Source organism: Pelophylax lessonae (assembly GCF_965119305.1).
Source record: "Pelophylax lessonae genome assembly, chromosome: 7".
NCBI lineage: Eukaryota > Metazoa > Chordata > Amphibia > Anura > Ranidae > Pelophylax > Pelophylax lessonae.
Genome location: NC_138774.1, coordinates 144,830,016 through 144,855,132, shown reverse-complemented (window position 1 = coordinate 144,855,132; position 25,117 = coordinate 144,830,016). Strand labels below are relative to the sequence as shown.

Here is a 25,117-nt window from a genome sequence, read left to right as displayed (position 1 = left end):
TGTTTTGTGATCCATGCTTTTCTTGATCCTTCTTTTGAATCCCAGTCACAATCAATGTAGTGGTAAATTAATTGTAGCTAAACAGGGTTTTAATACCTTTGGTTCAGTGTCCTGGTGGTAAACTGTAACACCTGATATAAAAATCATAGCTTTTCAGAAAGCTAATATAAAGCAGAACCATGTTACAGGAATAAAAAAGATCTTCATGTTTGTCTCTGCTGTGAAATGAGCCAAGGCTCTTAAATGTACACAGGTTAAAAGCAGATCAATGTTTTTACCATGAGTAAGGGAAAAGTAACTCACAGTGAACATGGCACCTCGCTAGCAGCTCCAGGTCATCTGCATGATAGTAATCATACCCTGATGTTCCCAGCACTTCGAAGGGTAAGTAGCCAATTATAGGTGGGGCCCTGCAAAGATAAAAGACAGTTGTTAGTGAAGGCGGCAGCTGACACTTGCAGACTATAAAAGGCAGAGTTCAAACTACTGTAAAAACTGCCATTTGTATAGCCCAGCATAAGATGTCCTACTTTACCAGGAGCCATTGACCTGCTTTTACTTAAAAGAAAGATGTGCAGTGCTTTACAAATGAAGCTTCATAAAGCTAGAAAAATATTTCAACCAGGAAAATAAAATCACTTTCTTTAATCTGCAGCTCAAAGTTAGGCTGGATGCACACTTTACATTATAGAGAATTAATGCAATTTTGATCTTTTTAATTCTTCTTATGGGTATTTTCTGCATATGTCTTTGTGCAATGACAGGCATTTTACATGTATGTCATTATGGGCTATGCTGCATTTCCCTAAATACATACTACATATTCTTGATGGAAAAAAATAAAAATACTGTTAAGCACTGCACTGTAGCAAAGAGGTATGAATTGATGAATTGGCCCGATTGATATGTATGACAGTCCCATGTTTGTTGCATTTTACAATGTATTCTAATACAAGATTTGTTTAAAAACCTTTGATATATATATATATATATATATATATATATATATATATATATAATAAGTACAACCTAATTATAGCACTACTATTTGTAATGAATGAACCAAATGTTATATAATAGACCCACCAGGGACCAACTTGTTTTGTTGTCTCCATGTCTTCCAGCATGAGTTTTTCTAAAGCTATAAAGTCACTGAGCAGCAATACTAATTTATTGCTGGTGTGAGAGGTAACAACATTTGGTGAGATATATCCTCTTAGGCAATGAAGGAAGGCCACATACCGCCCTGTCAGAGCTGAATGCCCCGAAACCAGTAACCAAAAAGTTAAAGTGGGCCTTAGATACAAGAAACGACCGCATGTAAAGCTGAAATATGCACAACATAGAATACCTGCATGTGTTTAAACATACTACAGTAAAAGAGGAATATGGAGTATTTTAGATTCATCTTCAAATTTTGACTTTTAATACATTTCTAAATCGTTTTTTTTTTAAATATATCCAGGAATTCTGAATACCTTTATAAACTTTTCCTTCTCCTTATTTTACTTGTTCTTTGAGAGCGGTCAGCGTAGGCCCAGATCAGTACAAACATTGCACTGTTAGCATTCATCTTCCCTGCATCTGTACTGGTTCTTGTAGACAAGATCTTAACACAAGACAGATATTTGTCTACATACCTGATTAATTCAATATCTTCCTCACCAAGATATATAAATAATGTTTTTTTTGCAACTCACCATTTTTTTTTCTTTTGTAACCATAAACTGCTAGAACCAGACAGCTGCTACATACTATCTAAATCCTGCCCATTCTTTATAGACAGACAGTCCAAGTTTAGATAAATGTGCTCTCATGTTACACGTACATTGTGTCTTGCTATTTAGCATTGTCTGCTTTATCATTTGCCTTTTAGAATGTTGTCCCTACCTTGCCCTGTAGTTTGGTTTTCTCTATGTTGTTTGTTCCACTCTACCAGGAGTATGGTCTAGCCTTTAATCCATCCACATGTGAATTTGCTGAAGCAGGTCATAATATGATCTTTTATTTTTTTTTTTTAATTTATTTATTTCAGGTTCTTATATAACGCTGTCAATTTACGCAGCGCTGTACATATACATTGCACATTCACATCAGTCCCTGCCCTCAAGGAGCTTACAATCTAAGGTCCCTAACTCACATTCATACATACATAGTAGGGCCAATTTTATACAGGATCCAATTAACCTACCAGCATGTCTTTGGAGTGTGGGAGGAAACCGGAGTACCCAGAGGAAACCCACGCATGCACAGGGAGAACATGCAAACTCCAGGCAGGTAGTGTCATGGTTGGGATTCGAACCAGCGACCCTCTTGCTGCTAGGTGAAAGTGCTAACCACTACACCACTGTGCCACCCATTTTTTGACCTGAATGCTCCCTGTCTGGAATATATTTAGAATAAACAACAATCTTTAAAGTGTCATTCTGAGTCAGCTTTCTGCCAACACTGCTGTAAACGCTGCATGGATCACACTTTCAGTGCTTAGACTGGGGAGGCAGAACATGTCTTCTTTACCCTATAGCAGTGATGGTGAACCTTGGCACCCCAGATGTTTTGGAACTACATTTCCCATGATGCTCATAAACTTTGCAGTGTAGATGAGCAACATGGGAAATGTAGTTCCAAAACATCTGGGGTACCAAGGTTCGCCATCACTGTTGTATAGCATGATTCTTTCAGTAGCTGTCTGTCTCTAGCAGTTTGTGATCTCTGATGACTGTATGAGTGCACTGCAGAATAATCACCAGGCACACCTTAATGCAACAAGGACACTGACATACCTCCCAGTTCTAAGAGATGGAAAAAAGAGATATATTTCATCTAGAAGTACTAGATGCAAGAAAAAAACACATATCTGACCATGCTCCCATTTACATGGATCTTGAAGAATTAATATGCAAAACAAACTACGTAAACCCACTGATGTTTTTTCACCACTACTTTTACTTTTGTATTGGCATTTGAAAAACACAGATGCAAAAAGTGTTGCATGAAAACCTTTTTGCAATCAATAAATCATACATTCATTTAGAATGCAAACAAGGGACAGTTCTCTGTCATGCTTGGTCTTACTCCTTGTCTGATGTTGCAGTGCTGGCTGCAATAAAAGATGAAAGTAAACACAGTAATGTTTACACCAATAGCTCTCAGCAGGAAAAAGATAAATGTATAAGGTTATGTTTGCAATGTTGTTTTGTTATCCCTGTATTTTTAAAAGCGATATTGTGCTTTAAAAGTACAATCACCCTTTAATGCCCACCATAGTCTTTTGTGCTTTCATTCTGTTTTTCTGTTACCATAGTGCTTGGAGGTTAGGTTGCAGGAAAACTAGGTTTGATAACGATAACATCACTAAAATAGACTCTTACCTCTACTCTCCACCATAAGCCTTTGCCAAGGTAACATGCATTTTCAAAATAGGTAGGGTGCAATGTCTATCTTTCAGCTGCAAAATAACAAGTTCCCTTTGATGCGCTGTGTGTAACTAAAATAGTGCTTAAATGAACAGTAAATTTAAAGGTGACAGCAACTAAATGCAAGATTGCCTACCTGAGAGATTCCTGTTAGCAGAATTAGAACAATCAATCCTTATGGTTAAATGACTGGTGTCAAGAGGAGGAAATCTTTGACTAAGTATTACTTAGGAAACATTTCTAAATGTGGAGCAGTGTTACGCCCCCAAAATAAAAAAGAGGGTCCAACTTAACTGCTCTGTGTATTAATATTGCACAGGGCAGCCCCTTACCTCCTCCCCTGGGGTCCCCCACTAGCAATATCCACTCCTCCTCTCCTGCGTGTTCCCATAGCAAGCAACTTGCTATGGGGCATATGTGCAGGTGCACTCCCGAGCCGGGCTGTGAGCATCCACAGACATACACAGTGTAGCTCAGCCCCACCCCCTCCTTTTTGATTGACAATAGCCGGAGCCATTGGCTCCTACTGCTCTCAACCTGTCCTGTTAGAAGAGGAAGAGAGACTAACGTTGCTGCAGATGGCAACAACACTGTGTCAAGAGAGGGCTTAGGTAAGTGTTAGGGAGTGTGGAAAGGAACAGATAGTGGGACATTTTTTAACTTAATGAAGAGAATACCACTTAGACTATCTCCTCTGTAGCCTAGAATACAGAAATTACCCTCAACCTTACATTTAACTGACAACAGTTCTGAGCTTACTCGGCTCCAGTCCTAGGACACTTCTGGCATTTAGCTGCAGTATCTGGGTAAGGAACCTATAAATGGCAGAGACATTGGTGGGCTGCCTTTGTCATAGCAAATTCTAGCTTTTACCACTGTAGTGTGCTGAGTTCAGGGTTATATTGAGCCAACAACACCTGTCAGTTCACTGTAACAAAGGCAAGTTCTGTATACCAGTTAGGTTAGTGGGAGGTGTAGGCAATAGACTAAGTTGGGAATGAGGTTTAGGAATCAGGATAAAATTGTCATATCCATAAACCACCATGATGTCTTTTTCAAAAGCATTGATTTTAAGATGAAAAGTTCAGAAAGTATTGATTCATTTTCATAGAGTTCTTTGATGTTCCTACTGAAGGTTTCAAAATGTATCATTAGCTTGCTTACAAAGCTATATAACAGTGGTGGTCAATACTTATAATATATGGTGCCTCTAATGAGGCCCTCTGATTTTAGAAATAAGCTGTACATAATATTCAGAGAATTAAATGTTGTTACAGAAAGCTGTCAAAGACTGATGTAGAAGGCGATGGTCAGAGACGGAAAATTTGCTGTACGAGTTGTTGGAGACTGGAGATCTGCTTTAGAAGATATTCACAGAATGGGGACTTTCAGAAGACACAAAATGAAAAAAACATTACATGAGACTGCAAGAGATCACTGCTAATACTGCCCCTTTACAAATCAATGCTCTCACATATTTGCTCCCTGCAACTCCTTTTTTTAAATCAAATTTTTTTTAGCTTTAAAGGGATTCGTTTTTTTTTTTACAACAGAGCATTGAAGTATGCATTCTTTGCAGTATCACATGATACATACAGTGGGTACGGAAAGTATTCAGACCCCCTTAAATTTTTCACTCTTTGTTATATTGCAGCCATTTGCTAAAATCATTTAAGTTCATTCTTCTTCCTCATGAATGTACACATAGCACCCCATACTGACAGAAAAACACAGAATTGTTGACACTGTTGCAGATTTATTAAAAAAGAAAAACTGAAATATCACATGGTCCTAAGTATTCAGACCCTTTGCTCAGTATTTAGTAGAAGCCCCCTTTTGATCTAATACAGCCAGGAGTCTTTTTGGGAAAGATGCAACAAGTCTTTCACACCTGGATTTGGGGATCCTCTGCCATTCCTCCTTGCAGATCCTCTCCAGTTCTGTCAGGTTGGATGGTAAACGTTGGTGGACAGCCATTTTTAGGTCTCTCCAGAGATGCTCAATTGGGTTTAAGTCAGGGCTCTGGCTGGGCCATTCAAGAACAGTCACGGAGTTGTTGTGAAGCCACTCCATTATTTTAGCTGTGTGCTTAGGGTCATTGTCTTGTTGAAAGGTAAACCTTCGGCCCAGTCTGAGGTCCAGAGCACTCTGGAGAAGGTTTTTGTCCAGGATATCCCTGTACTTGGCCGCATTCATCTTTCCCTCGATTGCAACCAGTCGTCCTGTCCCTGCAGCTGAAAAACACCCCCACAGCATGATGCTGCCACCACCATGCTTCACTGTTGGGACTGTATTGGACAGGTGATGAGCAGTGCCTGGTTTTCTCCACACATACCGCTTAGAATTAAGGCCAAAAAGTTCTATTTTGGTCTCATCAGACCAGAGAATCTTATTTCTCACCATCTTGGAGTCCTTCAGGTGTTTTTTAGCAAACTCCATGCGGGCTTTCATGTGTCTTACACGGAGGAGAGGCTTCCGTCGTGCCAATCTGCCATAAAGCCCCGACTGGTGGAGGGCTGCAGTGATGGTTGACTTTCTACAACTTTCTCCCATCTCCTGACTGCATCTCTGGAGCTCAGCCACAGTGATCTTTGGGTTCTTCTTTACCTCTCTCACCAAGGCTCTTCTACCCCGATAGCTCAGTTTGGCCGGACGGCCAGCTCTAGGAAGGGTTCTGGTCGTCCCAAACGTCTTCCATTTGAGGATTATGGAGGCCACTGTGCTCTTAGGAACCTTAAGTGCAGCAGAAATCTTTTTGTAACCTTGGCCAGATCTGTGCCTTCCACAATTCTGTCTCTGAGCTCTTCAGGCAGTTCCTTTGACCTCATGATTCTCATTTGCTCTGACATGCATTGTGATCTGGAAGGTCTTATATAGACAGGTGTGTGGCTTTCCTAATCAAGTCCAATCAGTATAATCAAACACAGCTGGACTCAAATGAAGGTGTAGAACCATCTCAAGGATGATCAGAAGAAATGGAAAGCACCTGAGTTAAATATATGAGTGTCACAGCAAAGGGTCTGAATACTTAGGACCATGTGATATTTCAGTTTTTCTTTTTTAATAAATCTGCAACAATGTCAACAATTCTGTGTTTTTCTGTCAGTATGGGGTGCTGTGTGTACATTCATGAGGAAGAAGAATGAACTTAAATGATTTTAGCAAATGGCTGCAATATAACAAAGAGTGAAAAATTTAAGGGGGTCTGAATACTTTCCGTACCCACTGTATATGATACATGTACTGTATATATAACATATTGCATTTTCCTCAGTACCATCCTATTATCCATTTTCAAAAATGACCAACTAAAAGAATGCAAGTATATTTAACATATAAAAACGTATCCTCGAACACTCGCGCACAAAAAGAAAATCAAAAGAAAAGAAAAAAGAAATAGGAAAGAAAAAAAAGCCTCCTCAAAAATTTCTTGTGCCACATTTGATGTTTCTTTCAACAAGATCTATTATAAAAGATACAAAGAAAGAAACAGGAGAGAAAAGGGATGAATAACACAGAAAAAATAGGATAGTTTGAAAAAAAAAAATAAGCCAAGCCATTCTATAACCCATTGTAAAGAATATGTTTCTATCACTGGTATGAGTAAGCATAGACTATTGTCTGCAGAGGCCTTAAAGGGAGCACAATAAGCGTTAAAGGGCTGCATGCTGCTCCTAGGCCGCAGGATGGGCGCCATGGCCATAAGGTTTGATATTACAGTGAATACAAATATGTGCATTTAAGAACAAAATTAGTGCAGCGATACACAGGCATGTACTATGTTCACAGTTTTTGGAAAAAACACAACACACTATCTACCTCAAAGTAGTTGTAAAGGCTGATGTTTTTTTTTTTTTTTTTTTTAACTTAATGCATTTTCTGCATTAAGGTAAAAACTTTCTGTGTGCAGCTCCCCAGCCCACACCTTATACTTACCTGAGCCTGATCTCGATCCAGCGCTGTGCACGAGAGTAGGGGCTTTCTCAGCTCTCACCCTTCACATAAGTTCAGAGACAGTAGCGAGAGCCATTTGCTCCTGTTGCTATCAATCGTAGCCAGTGAGCAGAGAGCAGGGTGGAGCCTGCATAAGTGCCCCCATTCCAAGCAGTTTGGCGGAAGTTGGCAGGGGGAGGAGCTAGGAGCTCTAGCAGGGACCCTGGAAGAGGAGGATCTGGGCTACTCTGTGCAAAGCCATAGTACACAGCAGGTAGGTATGACATGTTTGTTATTTAAAAATAGTTTGAACCATTACAATCACTTTAAGATCTCCTTTCCAGTGAGATTCAAATGGTCTAATTGTATAGTTCCCTTTTTCTTGTAAGGTAACACATTTGAAATAGGCCATCATTTAACAAACACTGCCTCTCCTCTTCTTTAACTATAGACATCCTAGCACATATAGTATACATATCATGGACCTACCGCAGTCCTGGCAATAGAACTCAATCCTGTCATGCAATGCATATTAGTGTTCCTATAAAAAACATCTGGTCAAACCGAGCAGCTATGGTTGTACTGCCAAACTCAAAATACATGAATGGGCAAAATATGTATTATTGCTTTGCTGTGTTTTAAAAGTGCATCTATGGTCAAAATGTGAAATCATTCCCTTAAATGAAAAAAGACTGGCGCAGACAGATTTTGTGAAAGTGCCTATCGTGCATTCCAAAAGTTGTGAAGAATGAGCCAAATTCCAGACAAGTCCAGACCTTGTACTCAAATTCGGCTCACCACTTTTAGAATGCACTTGAGACACTTTCGCAAAATCTGTCTGAGCCAGTTTTGCTCTCTGTATGCCAAAGGAGAGTGGGTCTTAATTAGCTCCACTTTTGAAAGTGGCACATTTTTAGAACCACCTGAATTTGGTGCACGAGCCACTGTCAGAACCAAAAGTGTCACAAATGCTTCGTAAATTTGACACAATACACTAACAAAAGAGATTTAAACCAGAAAAGTGGCACAGAAGCTTTATTGAATCCCCCCCCCCCTTTATATTCATTTCCAAATTATATTTAAATGATTTTTAGCCTGCTTGAATTAATGTTGAACCATCGTGAAGTATGTAAACATACTTTGTGAAGATCTCCACACAATTACTTCTTTCACTCTTTGACACATATTCACTACACCCTGTGAGTGGGTCCATTTCACACAGCCTGTCTTCTGAATTACAGAGAGAAGGAGTTTCAGGAGACGGAGTTAGTGCAGGAATCAAGATACCATGGGGTATGTAGTCCTTAGAAATGGAAAGTAAACGGCAGAGGAGGAGCTGCAAATCCTGCAGGGAAACTAAAACATTGTGGAAATTGATGGCCAGCAGACAGGCGGTACACACAACATGAAAGGAGATTGTTCAAGTAAGCTCATACTAGATCGTCAAAAATAACTATTGTTTGTATTGTTACATTGCTGATATTATAAGATGAAAGTGTATGCTGTGACCATATAACTCCTTTAATACACGTTGATTTAGCCCATAAATACTTTTAGAGTCTAACTTTATCCAAAAATGTTATTTAGTTTTGAGTGGGAAACAGTTAATATTTATGTTGGGTTTTTATTTCTGTTTTTATTTTATGGTCTGTGACCGTATTGAAGAAATTTTCCCTCGCATCTTGTCCCTGTGACTACTGTACAAGAAATAGGAATTGTGGTTGTAACTGAAACAGGAGGCACAGACAGAAATAAAATCATTGTTAGAAGTTTTACCTTTTCTTACCCTAATAAAATTGTGCTTTTGATTTTGACTTTTCTCCATTGGAGAGATTTCATCTCACTTCCTGGGACTCTAACTATTCCCCAGTCTATATGAAAATAACAAATTAAATAAAATGTTTTGGCTGGAGTTGAGCTTTAAATACAATAGCTCTTCTATTATATTCCAGAGCTGTCAGTCTGCCAGCCCAGGCCGGCCATGATGGACCATTCTGAAGACCTTCTAATTGAATGGGTATGATGTTCAAAACCAACTGCTGCAGACTACCTCCTCCCATATACTACTATCAATGTATAGATCACTGAATTTAAATGGGTTGCTTCAATACGTTTTTAAGGAAAGGGGTTGCTAAATGTAAACACTATACCAAGAGATGTACCTAGCGTAATCAGCATTTTTAGAAGACATCAGCATTGGTAGCTTACCATTTCAGCATAAATCACCAATACAAATATCAGCCATAAAATTGGTGCATGGATCACATAAAAATGCTTTATATTAAATGTATAGATATATTTTTTATTTAATTGAAACTATGAACTAATATTCCTCCCCTTCTCTAGCTTTTAATATTACCCAGGAGTGAGAAGCAGAGCAGAACAAGTGCTTTGTAGAAGTAGAGGGCTGGGTACTCCAACCCCTGTATCTTTTTATACATTTATAATTCATACATAAAAGAGGTAAGGATTTGGGAATAAGGAATATGGTTGGTAAACTATGACCAAGATCATTTCTGTCTACATATGTGAAATCACCCACATGAACCAGTTAAAATTGATGAAAGGAAAAAATATATATAAAGTACAAATCACAGCTATGTATCTGGTTTATGCAGGTAAATCACAGAAGATTTAATCCCTTGTGCTAATCCCAAACCAAAGACTAAACCCCTCAACTATCCAGTAATTTAATCTACAGGAGGATTATGTCTCACACACTACCAGTTTAGGAGCACATTTGAAAATGCACAATATACTGATTGCAGATAAAGTTTAGGAGTGTAATGAAAATGTGAAATTCTATTAACAGGCATACTGGTGGTTCGTACTGCAGAACCAAACAGACTTAGGTTCATTCAAGTCAGTGCAAGGAGGAATAATGACAGTTCATAAAAACCAACGAGTTTTCAGACTATGACAGGGCAATGAAAGAGGATTCTATTTGGCTGCTATAGGTTATTGAAGAAGAGCCTAAAGGGGATTGCAGGTGCTAGAATTACACTTCCCATGGCAGATCAAATCCAATTTACAAAGACTGTCTAGAAAATCACTACATTTTTTTCAAATTACAGTATGATCCAAAATTGAGGGTAAAAATCTGCCTGAAAAATGTATATTTATTTATATATATATATATATATATATATATATATATATATATATACACACACACACGCTGCTCAAAAAATTAAAGGAACACTTTTTGATCAGAGTACAGCATCAAGTCAGTTAAACTCCTGGGATATTGATCTGGTCAGTAAAATAGCAGAGGGGGTTGTTAATCAGTTTCAGATGCTTTGTAGGTAATGAAATTAACAAAAATTGCACTAGATGGGCAACAATGAGATGACCTCCAAAACAGGAATGGTTTTACAGGTGGAGGCCACAGACATTTTTTTCCCTACTCAATTTTTGTTACTGTTTTTCTCTAGTTTTGCATTTGGCTGGGGTCAGTGTTACTACTGGTAGCATGAGGAGATACCTGGACCCTATAGAGGTTGCACAGGCAGTCCAACTCCTCCAGGATGGCACATCAATACGTGTCAGTGCCAGAAGGTTTGCTGTGTCTCCCAGCACAGTCTCAAGAGAATACAAGAGATTCCAGGAGACAGGCAGTTACTCTAAAAGAGCTGAACAGGGCAGTCGAAAGGTCATTAACCCATCAGCAGGACTGGTATCCTCTCCTTTGTGCAAGGATGAGCACTGCCAGAGCCCAACAAAATGACCTCCAGCAGGCCACTGGTGTGAATGTCTCTGACCAAACAATCATGTCATGTTGGCCTGAGGGCCTGACATCCTCTGGTGGGTTCTGTGCTCACTGCCTGGCACTGTGGAGCTCGATTGGCATTTGCCATCAAACACTGGAATTGGCAGGTTTCCCACTGATTTCACTTTTCACAGATAAGCGCAGGTTCACCCTGAGCACAATACATTAAACTTTGAAATCTGAAAACATTATATTTGGGCATGTAAGTGCTCTCCAGGAACTTCTTAAGAGTTTTACCAGAATTGAACTAGGAGGGGGCACCGGTCTGACCCATAACCTCAGTGAGAGTAAATCTAAGTTTGCATGGAATTGTCCTAAAATCTAGCAAAAAGTGCTGTAAATTGTGACTGACCTACACAGTCAACTCCTTTATGTCCCCCTTAAAGTTAAGAGGTAGGAAAATGAAGAGGAGGAAACCTTGAAACAAGCCAACAACTCGTACATAGCCAAGAACAGCTAAAATAGTGGATGGGGCTGTTACCCAGCAACAACTCTAGTACAATAAAAAGTTGGGCACGTCAGGGCTCTAGGGGAATTCCAAGATCCTTTATTTGGTTTAGCTAGTTTCTCTGCATTTCTAGCAGTGAAAAGGTTAAAGAATAGTTTCATGCTGAAGCTATCTTACAGGAAAAACCAGATATCAGCACAGCTTTAATATTATTCATTTATATAGTTGCAATGTTTATAGCTATAATGCTCTTTGGAAATAGGTGGAATCACAATCACAGGTGAAGGCAACAATCATCCAAGGCAACATCTTTTGATATGCTTTAGGTGTACACCTTCTGTTAGTTACCGCTCGATGTGGGATCATTTAAGAGATTTCATCTCACTATCTGTCTCAGGGACAAAAGGGTAGGGAGGGGAAACATCCAACAGGGACACAATTGGCAATAAAATACATTTTGTTTTGTTAGGATCAGACTAGAACCTCTGTCAGCCTCTACTTGCTAGTCAAATAGACTGAACACAAGGTGCAGGATGTCAGGTAATTAGACCGATATTAGAGATATTTATTGATTGTATCTAGTCAATGGAACTTGAAGGCTCTGTTTAAATGGCTCTTATATACCAAGTCTATGCAAAATCACCCTGGATGGAACATTATGGTAAAAAATAGATAATGATAGCGCTACACCAATAGTCATTAGAGTCAAAGTCAATATTCCTTCATTCATAAACAGGATTTAACAGTATAAGACATTTACAATGTTTCAGGGAGTTAAGAATTGTTCTTCATCAGGGCTTGAAATGTTGCATATAAAAGAGGACAAAACTCATTAAGAAAAAAATTCACTGGTTGTTTTACGTTTAGAGCACACGGAATCCAAGCACATTGTTTGCTTTAAATTTAGAACAACCTGCATACTTATTTTCCTAATGAGCACAGAGTCCAGTTGTTGTTGTATATGCAGCTTTTAAAGCCCTGCTAAGGGAGTATTGTTTTTAACCCCAGAAAAGCATTGGTTGTTTTATCATCCTGTTTGAGCATTGGTTGCTTTATTATCCGGTTTGTTAATTAGAAGAATATTGATTTGGACTCTAAAGACCAGTGGTGTGGTGCTATTACTATATACTTTCTTTACTATAGCTTTTAACTGCTGTGCGTGTCCCTATTGAAGATTATGTAAGACTATGTAGTGCTATTTTTTTTAAACTATAAAGAGCTTTTATTTTATCACAATAAACAAATGTGACATTTCAGAGCCACATAAGAATTCCTTGATCAAGTCAAGAGTGACATAGGAAAAACACAAACAAAAAAAACAGTGGCATGTACTGTAACTCCTTTCAAAATAAAATACAGATGGTCATTACCAAACTGTGAACAACAAAATTCAGTTTAAAATCACTGACCCTTTCCATGCTAGCAGCATAGAAAAATTTAAAGATTTTGTCTTACTTTTTATGGTGACAACATGGTCACTGGGACTGGAATTGGGATAAAATCGCCCCAACGAGGCCTTTGGTAGAAATAAAATTATACACAGTGGAATTGGGCTTTAAGACTTACCTTTTTTCAATCTGAATCCAATTTAATTTCTTACAGTAATAGCAACAGTACTCAGCTTTCCTGGAATCCTCCTCCCTATACCTGTAATTGGCACACTGCCTCTCCCCCATGACAGCATACAGCTTGAGGTGAAATTACAGGTAGCCTGCTGTATGTAGTTCCAGCATTCCCAGTAGTGTCTGTAGATGTACAGCACTAGGAGTTTCATCTTTGTTTTAAACCTTTGAAAGAGAACTATTTTCTGAATGAATATTACTGGATGGATAGTACTACAATCTATCCAATTTTAGGTTATTAAAATATGAAATTTAATTTATAATATGAACCAAGATCCCATTACATTTCTTCATTATTAACAGCACCTATCATACACACAAGAGCCTAAAACTTATGGTACATGGCTCTGGTAGGGGTGGTCAGGTCTGCCACCGCTGGTGTTATAAGAATGCAATTTATAACAAGTACAAGTATGAAAAAGGATCATTTACCTGTGATCTAAGAATAGGAATTTCCACTCTAAACTGTGTCTTGATGTGAATTCTTCACAAGGCTCCTCAACATTGCACAGTTCCTGCACACATACAACAAAAATGATATAGTTATTACTGTGTAACTATATGGCTGGAGATCTCATAGTGATAGTTGCAGAACTTTATTGTAACTTTTCTATTTAGACTTTAGGGTTAAAGGTCTAGATTATGCACCAACAGCATGGCTTAAATTACTGCGTGCCACTATGATCAGCACTTTAGACCAACTAAAACTATTGGGAAGAATGAAATGCATCTTGGTTCATAGGTGATTAGAGACTTCTCTGCCCAGTGGTATATAAAAAAGAGCAATAGATATAGCAAGCACAATGGTTTATAAGCGTAAAAATGTCCATGTGTATGATATTGATTAGCTATAGGAAGTACTAAGTAACCCATACTGTTAAAAAAGTGACTGCACTCACCTTGAGAAATTGTGGAGTGACAAGCCGCACTGTGGCTACAAGACATATCTGTTCTTCGCTGGCTGACCGAAATGCCCTTGCAACAGCTGACTCAAAACCATTATATGAAGATGTAGGCACTGTAACAAGATTGGACAGGTCCTCACATCAGCAAAAGTTAAGATTAGATCTTTCATTCTGTTCAGAGTGCAGTGCTTCTGTTGTCAGCAGGTCAGGTGCACATATAACATAGCATGATCTTATCAGGGTTATAACATATTGTGTATTCTAATGCATGTGGCAGTTATATATTTGCTTACATGGAATTTGACTACATACAGAAAATGTGGCACAGGTGTCATTAGGTTTATCCTTTTTTTCTATGAAACTGCATGTAAATGGCAGTCAAGCCTCCATGAAAAAAAGCCAAAAATGTATTTTCTCATTGTGAACAGAAGAGTACAGAGTTTTTTTTGCCTTCTGTGTCCCATTGAGGTGAAATACCTTTACTTCCCATTCTTGAGACACAACAAGAAGCTGACATCAATTAAAAGTGAAACCCCCATTCACCTAAACAACTGATCCTGGAGCAAGTGTTCACATAACAAGATTTTCACTCCTGTTAGTTCTAACCCCTCACAATGAATGATGGAGAATACACAGAGAAATCAGTTTGGTACGCTCAACTATATCCATCCTAAAGGCAAAAACTATTTTAGCATGTGTATGTGTGTGAAACAGCAATTGAGAGATTTTGCTGTCTAAGAGCTCATTATTAGAGCCATGATTCTGAGAAAGTATATGTATGCATCCGACAGACATAGGTTGACATTAAAAATGCAGCCTTTCAATCGCTCGGATACTGACTTTTATTCACTAAGAATTCACTAATAAGAATCTAATAGGAATCTGTAAGGTGCTATGTGCATAACACTCACTTTGCTCAATCTAAGTGATTGTTCACTTTGTAGGGAGGTTCAGTATTCAGCTTTGTATGTAACATATCATAAAAATCGTAGTACAAATACAAAGAATGCAAATATGTATTCTACATATTACATAGAGCAATATGTAAACAAATGGAATAGTGGTGCTAGCAATGCAATAAGCAGATGTTGTTTCCCTGTCTGTTGGTAATCTACAATTACTAACTCAACTCCATGAACCCGAAGGAGATGAAGGACTAAAGAAGCCCTCTAACAAAGCAACTATACAGTCATATACTTATAATGAGCTGTTTTCCACTCTTGTCAAATTAGCACAATGGCAGAATTAGTCACAATGACATTAGGAATAGTGACATTAGTCATGGTTACAATACCCAGCATCTAATTAACACATTTAATGTGTATAGATAATATAAGAGCTTGTTATCGCTGCATAAAGTTGATTGTAAGAATAACAATCCATAACATTTTGTGAAAGGTTACAAAGCTGCTGTCACATTTTGTGTTTACTGCAATTATGCTCAAATGTGAGTGGAGTAAGTCAACCTACATAATGATGTTTGATACTATGTACACAAGGAATTTGGAGAATGTTTTCCAGTCTTATAGGTGTGTAAAACATGGGTTAAACATAGATTAAATGAGTATTTTATGGATCAGGAGCATAATTGTATAGATGGTCCAATTTAAAGGCTCTTAGTTACATAGTTGGTAAGGTTGAATAAAGACAAAAGTCCATCCAGTTCAACCTGTGTTGGTGTGTGTGTGTGTGTAGAAAATCATTTCCCATATCCCCGTATATTGTGTTCGCTACAATGCATGTCCAAGAGTCTTTGAAAACTATCCATCCTTCCTGCTGACATCACAGATTGTGGAAGAGAGTTCCACATTCTTACTGTCCTGACAGTGAAAACCCCCCTATGCAGCAAAGGGTTAAACCGCTTCTCTTCCAGTCTCATCATTAGGCCCCGTGTCTTCTTACACTCCCTGGGACTGAAAAGTTTCATACTTACTCGGGGATCACCGTTGCGATATTTGTATATCACTATCATATCTCCTCTCAAGTGTCTCTTCTCCAGGGAGAATACATTTAGTGCTTGTAGTCGTTCCTTATAATTGAGGTCCTCCAGCCCCTATAATAATTTTGTTGCCCTTCTCTTGACTCTTTCCAGTTCCAGCACATCCTTTCTGAGGATTGGTGACCAGAACTGGAAGAAATACTCCAGATGCGGCCAAACCAGAGTTTTATAAAGTGTCAGGATTATCGTTTTATCTCTGGAGAAAATTCCCTTTTAAATGCATGCTAATATTCTACTGGCTTTGCTTGCTGCAGCTTGCCATTGCATGCTATTGGTCAGTCTGTCTTCTACTGAGACCCCCAGATCCTTTTCCATCCTGGAATCCCCTAAGGGTTCTCCCCCTAGTGAGTAACTTTCAATTATATTTTTACCCCCATGGGCATTACCTTACATTACATCCATTCAATATAGGCTACATATATATATAAGGAAAACATTTCAAGTAAACTTTTTCCTATTGGATGGATAAACTAGCTGACCAAACTGAGCATACAGGCTAGACCATGTGAATCTCGAAAAAACATATGGTCCAGTACTACAACCACAATTCTAAATGTTGAATGTAAGGATAGCATTGTTCCTCTGCATGGGGGTAGACCCACAGTCTTGCAGACTTTATGCCATGCAGATTCCAGCAAGTGTAGCTGGTCTGTCAGCCTGAGGAAGATTGCACATTAGATGTTACTGTATACATAATACATCTCATCATTGGATTAGAACCCGGCTGACTGTATCACACAAACCGATCAGATGAACTGCAGGACAGGAGGAAAATGTGTGATTTTCTAATAAATCCAAACAAATCCATACAGTGAATTCGTGAAGATTAATTTTAAAAAATAAGGATCAGAGTGCCCAATCTGAAGACCAATTGAAACACTTCTTTTGGTCTGGTCTGATAAGTGTCTTTCGCTAAAATTTGTATTTCTTTCTAGTTTTGGACAGTGGAAAGATGAGGGAACATCATTGCCATGATTGGAAGATTAGATATCTTCCAATCATGAAAATGGTTTCAATGACAAATGTTAAAGGTGGGACTTCCCTTCATTTTGAAAAAAAAAAAAAAAATCTACGGTTTTTAATTCCTAGTGTTTCTGAATCAGGATATGCAGGAAAATCTCCTGGATGAAGATACAGAAAGCAGTAAAACATCTTACTTCTAACATTTCCTTACTCTATCCAAAGCAAAACATGTCTATAGTTACACTTAAGGGAAAGCTACATTCTAGTAGATTGTAAGTAAGCATTGGCACAGTCAGATTCCAAAGGATATTGTTTTTACAGAGTGCCCCTTTGCAAAAAAAAAAAAAATTGCTTCTAACTCACTTTGAGGCTTTAAGGACAATATTCAACCAAAACAGGTCTAAGGGTGTCCCTCAGATACTGATTTTTGCCACTGAGCAGATGAGGTTAGGAACTGGTTTGCTAAAAATCAGAATACCCCTTTACAAAGTAAAATCATTCTAACTGATTTTTTCATTAAATATAGCAGAGTTTTAAAGACATTAAAAAATACTTACCATGGGTAAAAAACTTAAAATCTACAACAAATTTTACATATTCATAAGTGGGAGGTTCATTTGGGTCAAGACTTCCTCTTGCTAAATGACAGCAAAACTCCACTTGTTTTTCACCTAAAAATAATAATAATAAAATTATATATTAAAATATAAGAGAATACAAAAACAATATTAACAAGAATGTATAATGTCAATTTTCATAAGGTGAAGCGGTCCGGAAATGGTGGCAATATGCAAAAATACAAGAAAAAATCAATAAAGCAAATACAACTTAAGTGACTTCAAAGAATAAAAATAATAAAATAAAATAAAATTTTATATATATATATATATATATATATATATATATATATATATATATATATTAATTTCTGCATATTGTTGCAACTTTTTTATGTTGCATATATCTGATTTGTGTTGTGATTGCAAAGACTAGTGGTAGCAGCTCTAGTAAGATTTCATGGTAGAATATGGGTGGTTTTAGCAGCGTAAGCATACAGTATATTGCGGTTTTTACTTTAAAGTAATTTTAGATATGCATTTCCTAATTTTACAAGTAAAGTTTTGCTTAATTTTGTTTTAAATACAGAGCTTTGTTTGTTAGAAAAGGAGCTCCATGATGGCTCACACCAATTACGCTCACTCTCCTAATAATTGTTCAGATAAGATATCAGTAAATCAGAGTGGCTCGTTTTCAATAAGTGAGACAATTAATAGACTTGCATTGTTAAAAGGAGCAGAATGTTCCTGTACCTATCCCCTTCTTTTCCATTCCCATGTCAGTCTCTGCCTTGGATTACTAACACCCCCTATCTTACCTAGCTGCTCTCGCTCGTCCCCTACCTCCTTACCCTTTTTTGTCAATATTCATTGCACAAGGGTTGGGCATCCCACTTTCATCTATAGACAGCTCTCACAATGGCATAGCCACTGACAGAGGTGGCTTTCTGGGGCATTCCCGCCTACGATGCAATACATCAGGTGTTCTTTGCATGTAGGGTTTCATTTTTATATCAAAGGACCCCGTCCCTTACCAGTCCATGAAAGTTCTGTATAGCCTTTTGATCTCTGCATTTTGGATTATATGTTGTATGTATGATCAGTATATAGTAATGCTCGGATTACTCCTTACTCCTTGTTTTAAGTTGTTCTGTTACTCTTTGTGGATTGTAAAACATTTCTGACTCAATTAAAGAATTAAAAAAAAAGGAGCAAAAAGGTACAGCCTTTGAACAACTATGGTTTCCCTCATATACATAGGGAATTATAAATTATATATAGACATCAAACTTATATATGTTGATCTAAGAACACTAAAAGCATTATAACTCCCTTTAAGTAGATTACCCTCACTGTTTCAAAGCTGGTGCTGTTGTTTACTTAATGGGATTGTGCACACCTATGCGCATGCATTCTTATTTGAATTAAAGTCTATTATAATGAGTGTTAATTCAACCAACAACAACACATGTTCTATATGCATTGCCATTTATTATGAATATAAGAATAACGAACGTATACATTACAAAGAAACACACCTGTCTCTCAGCAGACAACAACACACATGAATTACAATGTACCATGCATTTGGTATGCTATATTGGCCAAAAATAGTGCGGATAATTTTTTTAGGTTTTGAGACTCATCAAAATCTGTTCAAAGTGAATGAGCCGTTTAGGGCAAAAAAAAAAAAAAACACAAAAAAAAAAAATGCACAAAGGTGTGAAGGGGCCCTAAATCCATCCAAAACACATTATTACTTGAAAAAGTATTCACCAGTAAAGAAGAACTCTGCTCTAAACAAACTGGTTTCTCGTTTCAGATTATAACCCTGGTACGACTGCTAACACGGAAATTAGCTAATTTCCTAAACCACACACACACAGTTATAAGTGTTTTCTGTACTTTTCCTGCTTTAAAATTAATGGAAGTTAAAGATTACAGTAAACGGGCCTACTATGCAGCAGCCTTCATTACTGATCTCGGTGGGTTTTTCGTATTTGAAACAGAAGCACTGTGATAATACAGGGAGTGCAGAATTATTAGGCAAATGAGTATTTTTGAGGATTAATTTTATTATTGAACAACAACCATGTTCTCAATGAACCCAAAAAAACTCATTAATATCAAAGCTGACTATTTTTGGAAGTAGTTTTTAGTTTGTTTTTAGTTTTAGCTATTTTAGGGGGATATCTGTGTGTGCAGGTGACTATTACTGTGCATAATTATTAGGCAACTTAACAAAAATCAAATATACAGTATACCCATTTCAATTATTTATTTTTACCAGTGAAACCAATATAACATCTCAACATTCACAAATCAGTGACCAATATAGCCACCTTTGTTTGCAAGGACACTCAAAAGCCTGCCATCCATGGATTCTGTCAGTGTTTTGATCTGTTCACCATCAACATTGCGTGCAGCAGCAACCACAGCCTCCCAAACACTGTTCAGAGAGGTGTACTGTTTTCCCTCCTTGTAAATCTCACATTTGATGATGGACCACAGGTTCTCAATGGGGTTCGGATCAGGTGAACAAGGAGGCCATGTCATTAGCTTTTCTTCTTTTATACCCTTTCTTGCCAGCCACGCTGTGGAGTACTTGGACGCATGTGATGGAGCATTGTCCTGCATGAAAATCATGTTTTTGTTGAAGGATGCAGACTTCTTCCTGTACCACTGCTTGAAGAAGGTGTCTTCCAGAAACTGGCAGTAGGACTGGGAGTTGAGCTTGACTCCATCCTCAACCCGAAAAGGCCCCACAAGCTCATCTTTGATGATACCAGCCCAAACCAGTACTCCACCGCCACCTTGCTGGCGTCTGAGTCAGACTGGAGCTCTCTGCCCTTTACCAATCCAGCCACGGGCCCATCCATCTGGCCCATCAAGACTCACTCTCATTTCATCAGTCCATAAAACCTTTGAAAAATCAGTCTTGAGATATTTCTTGGCCCAGTCTTGACGTTTCAGCTTGTGTGTCTTGTTCAGTGGTGGTCGTCTTTCAGCCTTTCTTACCTTGGTCATGTCTCTGAGTATTGCACACCTTGTGCTTTTGGGCACTCCAGTGATGTTGCAGCTCTGAAATATGGCCAAACTGGTGGCAAGTGGCATCTTGGCAGCTGCACGCTTGACTTTTCTCAGTTCATGGGCTGTTATTTTGCCCCTTGGTTTTTCCACATGCTTCTTGCGACCCTGTTGACTATTTTGAATGAAATGCTTGATTGTTCGATGATCACGCTTCAGAAGCTTTGCAATTTTAAGAGTGCTGCATCCCTCTGCAAGATATCTCACTATTTTTGACTTTTCTGAGCCTGTCAAGTCCTTCTTTTGACCCATTTTGCCCAAGGAAAGGAAGTTGCCTAATAATTATGCACACCTGATATAGGGTGTTGATGTCATTAGACCACACCCCTTCTCATTACAGAGATGCACATCACCTAATATGCTTAATTGGTAGTAGGCTTTCGAGCCTATACAGCTTGGAGTAAGACAACATGCATAAAGAGGATGATGTGGTCAAAATACTCATTTGCCTAATAATTCTGCACTCCCTGTAGAGGGACCTGGGGGGTAAGGCAGACTGGAAGTAAAGTGATCAGACACTTCCAGAAGTGTCGATTTTCTTACAGATTAGAGGATCATTCCATAGCAGTGTCACATTACTACAGCTATAGGTACACCTAAAACAGATTACTAGCCTGAATTTACATGACTAGAACTCTTAAAGTGAAAGGGGGAGCCATAAGAAGGCTGTAACTAGTAGGAGTGTAGGTGGGGGATGGGCACCAGTCCAGGGCTCAAGAAAGGCTGGAGGCAAAGCATGTTCCCTAAAGTGGGGTACACACTAATAGAAAATATGCCGAAAATTCCCATCCGAGGTAAAATCGTACGATTTTCGGCTAGTGTGTACACAACTTTCAGCAGCCGATGCAGACATTTTCAAAGAAAAAAAAAACGGAGGGACAGACACCAAAATTTTTATCGTCCGTCCCCAGACGACCAATTTTCGTTTAATGTGTATGCAGTACGTCCGTGAAATATCGGATACAAAAGACCGCGCATGATCTTAAGTTTCTGACAACCCGGAAGTCTAGGAACAAATGTCCCCAAAAAAAAAAAAATCGGACGAGAAATTTCGTGAACATTTTTGCACTGTCAACTAAAAATAGTTATGAGCGCTGAGCAAGATAGAGAAAAATCGGAGGATATTTCGTCCGATTTCCGTCAAGTGTGTACAGGCCTTTAGGTTAGTGCTTTACTATCTACAATGACAATGATAAATGTACATCAGATTCTGAAACAGAAGAATCAGAACAAGCTCGCCAACTCTTTATTAGTAGTAACTTGTGTTATAGCTTAAAATCCTCTTTTTATTTTTAAAATAAAATGTTTCAGAAAAGACGGTATAAATATAACTGCATATTATTTTAGGAAGCAGACTGTAGGATCATCTTGCAAAAAGAGATGAATGCTCCAACCTATTCAGAGAATAGCCTCTAGCTGTACCATTTGGCAGGAACAGTATCCTTTTCTGAGCAATTGTGTCTGAATAAATAGTCCAGAATAACCATTCCCTTTGTTTTCTAAAAGCTGACAAATTAACTGTCAAGTAACTTTGTATTTCCTTTTTGAACAGGTGAACAGTGTACTACCGGGAATTGCATACAATGGCACTAAATGCATTTTTAAATGAGTTTGTCTATTATAGACTATTCATAACCAATCCAATCGGAGATCTAACTGTGATAAATAAGGCACTGCAGCAAACCCTACTTTTTTATATGTGTATTCCTTTCTTGATTGTACAGCTTTATAGTTGAAGACCAATGAAAAAAGGAAAATTATCTTTTGAAACAGTTATAAATGGTGCTGCCCCCCTTCAAAGTTTACTTTTTTCTATGCAAGTAGATTATGATAATTGTACTCTTTGCTGTGAAATGGCTTTAGCCTAAATAATGTTCTCACATTTTCTGAGTCTTAGGTTATTCCTATATATACTCTCTAGCTGCAAACTTAAAGTATAACTAAAGGCAAAACGTATTTGTTAGTTTTGGATATAGTGGAGAAGGATTAGAACACTTGTCAGTTTTTTTTGCTGTCTGTGCCCCTGTTAAAGAGATTCACCTTCTCTATTTGTCCTGTTTACCATTATCATTGAAAGTGAAAAGAAAGAAAAAAAGAAAAAAGGTAAAAGAAAATCCCAAATTTAGTTAAAAATTTAGCAAAAAAAATTGTGATTCTCATTTTATCCAGAGTCGTGCAGCTCTACTCTGCAGCCTCTAAACCATATTATAGTTTTCCAGAAAATACTCCTAAACACAATCATATCAATAAATACAGTGGGAATTGGTACTTACTGTTGAAAAACTCCGGAGTAATTGGTTCCGTCATGAGGATGTGTGGTGCCAGCAACTTGTACACCTCACCATGTTCTCGCTCCGGCAAAAAATTCAATATATTTTGGTCCACTAAATCTGACTGATACAAAAGTATGCTTTGTCATGTTCAGTAAAACAGAAATCTTATTTGCCACAAAATTTTACATAAATCTGTCTTTATTGACCATTCTTAGTGTTTTATTTATGTAATGGCACTTGTGGGTCAGTGACAGTGGCAACTAGTGTTCAAAGTTTGTGATAAATGCTTCCTTCAACTAACACTGGTAGCTAAATTTAAAGTGACGTTTTTGGTTAAAAATAACAAACATGTTATACTTACCTGCTCTGTGAAGTGTTTTTTCACAGAGTGGCTCGGATCCTCCTCTTCTAGGGTCCCCCTTCACTGCTCTTGGCTCCTCCCTCCTGTTGAGTGCCCCCACAGCAAGCAGCTTGCTATAGGAGCACCCGAGCCGAGCTGAACCAGCGTTTATTTATCCATTCATACATGGAGCCGTAGCCTAGCCCTGCCCTCTCCCTCTCCTGATTGGCTTACTGAAATTGATTGACTGCAGCGGGAGCCAATGGCGTCGCGCTGCCATCTCAAAGAATCAGGAGGGAGAGTCTCTGGGCAGCCGAGACACTCCTGCAACATTGCTAGATAGAGACAGGCTCAGGCAAGTTTTGTGGGGCTGAGGGGGGGGGGGGGGGTTGCTGAACACCAAAGGCTTTTTATCTTAATGCATTAAATGCATTAGGATAACAAAAACTTCTGACTTTACAACCATTTTAACAAAAAAAAAAAACTAGAGAGAAGGGAGTCAGAAAGTTCTACATAGTTTGGGAAACAAGAAACCATTATTCTTTTCTGTAGTCTAGTGATGCGTACAGTTAAAGAGTAGCTTTGCACATACACCAGAGTATATGCTGCCTCAAAGAGTATATGCTGCCTCTCACAGCAGCTTTTACTAAAATACAATTCAAAAAAAGGGCTAAACAAAAAGCACATTGGGGGAGATTTACTAAAACTGGTGCACACAGAATCTGGTGCAGCTGTGCATGGTAACCAATCAGCTTCTAACTTCAGCTTGTTCAATTAAGAATTGACAATAAAACCTAGAAGCTGATTGATGCACAGCTGAACCAGATTCTGTGTGCACACGTTTTAGTAAATCTCCTTCAATATGTACCCCACAAGGCTGGATGTCTAAATTCAGCCCTGCCCATACCATTCAATCAAATTACATTCATTATGCAGTTCTACATGGGAGGAGTTTCAATTTCAGACACTTCTGAAAGATATTAAACTAATTTACAGTTTCTAAAATTTGTTAACTATCATGAAGACTAGAATACAAAAGAACATGACAAAATAAGTAAAGTGCACCAGAAAGATTTGATCTAATTTTGTTAATGGTTTATTAAAAAATGTATATTTTTAAAGGGACATTTTATTTATTTTATTGTATAAGACAGTGGTCTCCAAACTGCGGCCCCGGGAGCCGGATGTGGCCCTTTTCTTGCCTTTATCAGGCCCAGGGACATTGTTCCTCCCACTGATACAGGGAAATATTCCTTCTACACCAACAATGGGACATGATTTCTACCACTGACACCAACAATGTGGCACTGTCCCTCCTACTGACACCAATGATGGGGCATTCTTTACTCTCGTTGATGCCTTGGTCCCCTCAAGGTCTGAAGGACAGTAAACTGGCCCTTTGTTCAGAAGGTTTGGGGGCCCCTGGTGTAAGACAAATGTACAATATACATTTTAACCACTTCAGGACCGGAAGGTTTTACCCACTTAATGACCAGGCTATTTTTTGCGATAGGGCACTGCATTACTTTAACTGACAATTGCGCGGTCATGCAAAGCTATAACCACATAAAATTGATGTCCTTTTTTCCCCACAAATAGAGTTTTCTTTTGGTGGTATTTGATCATCTCTGCGATTTTTTGTGCTATAAACAAAAAAAGAGCAACAATTCTGAAAAAAGCAATATTTTTTACTTTTTGTTATAAAACATTCCCAATAAAAAAAAAAATGGAAAAATCTAATTTTTTTATCATTTTAGGCTAATATGTAATCTGCTACATATTTTTGGTTAAAAAAAAATCCCAAT

At 38.2% G+C, this 25,117-nt stretch overlaps 1 protein-coding gene across 1 annotated transcript in view; it reads right to left on the bottom strand.

Moving 5' to 3' along the window:
• PASD1 (PAS domain containing repressor 1) overlaps window positions 1-25,117 on the bottom strand; it is a 115,457-nt gene that overhangs the window by 39,858 nt on the left and 50,482 nt on the right. The window contains exons 7-11 of the mRNA XM_082264609.1: window positions 22,973-23,093; window positions 17,613-17,726; window positions 14,088-14,206; window positions 13,621-13,703; window positions 304-410 (exon numbers count right to left, since the gene is read on the bottom strand). Coding sequence (XP_082120735.1) covers window positions 304-410; window positions 13,621-13,703; window positions 14,088-14,206; window positions 17,613-17,726; window positions 22,973-23,093 — 544 coding nt within the window. The remainder of the gene's footprint in view (window positions 1-303; window positions 411-13,620; window positions 13,704-14,087; window positions 14,207-17,612; window positions 17,727-22,972; window positions 23,094-25,117) is intronic.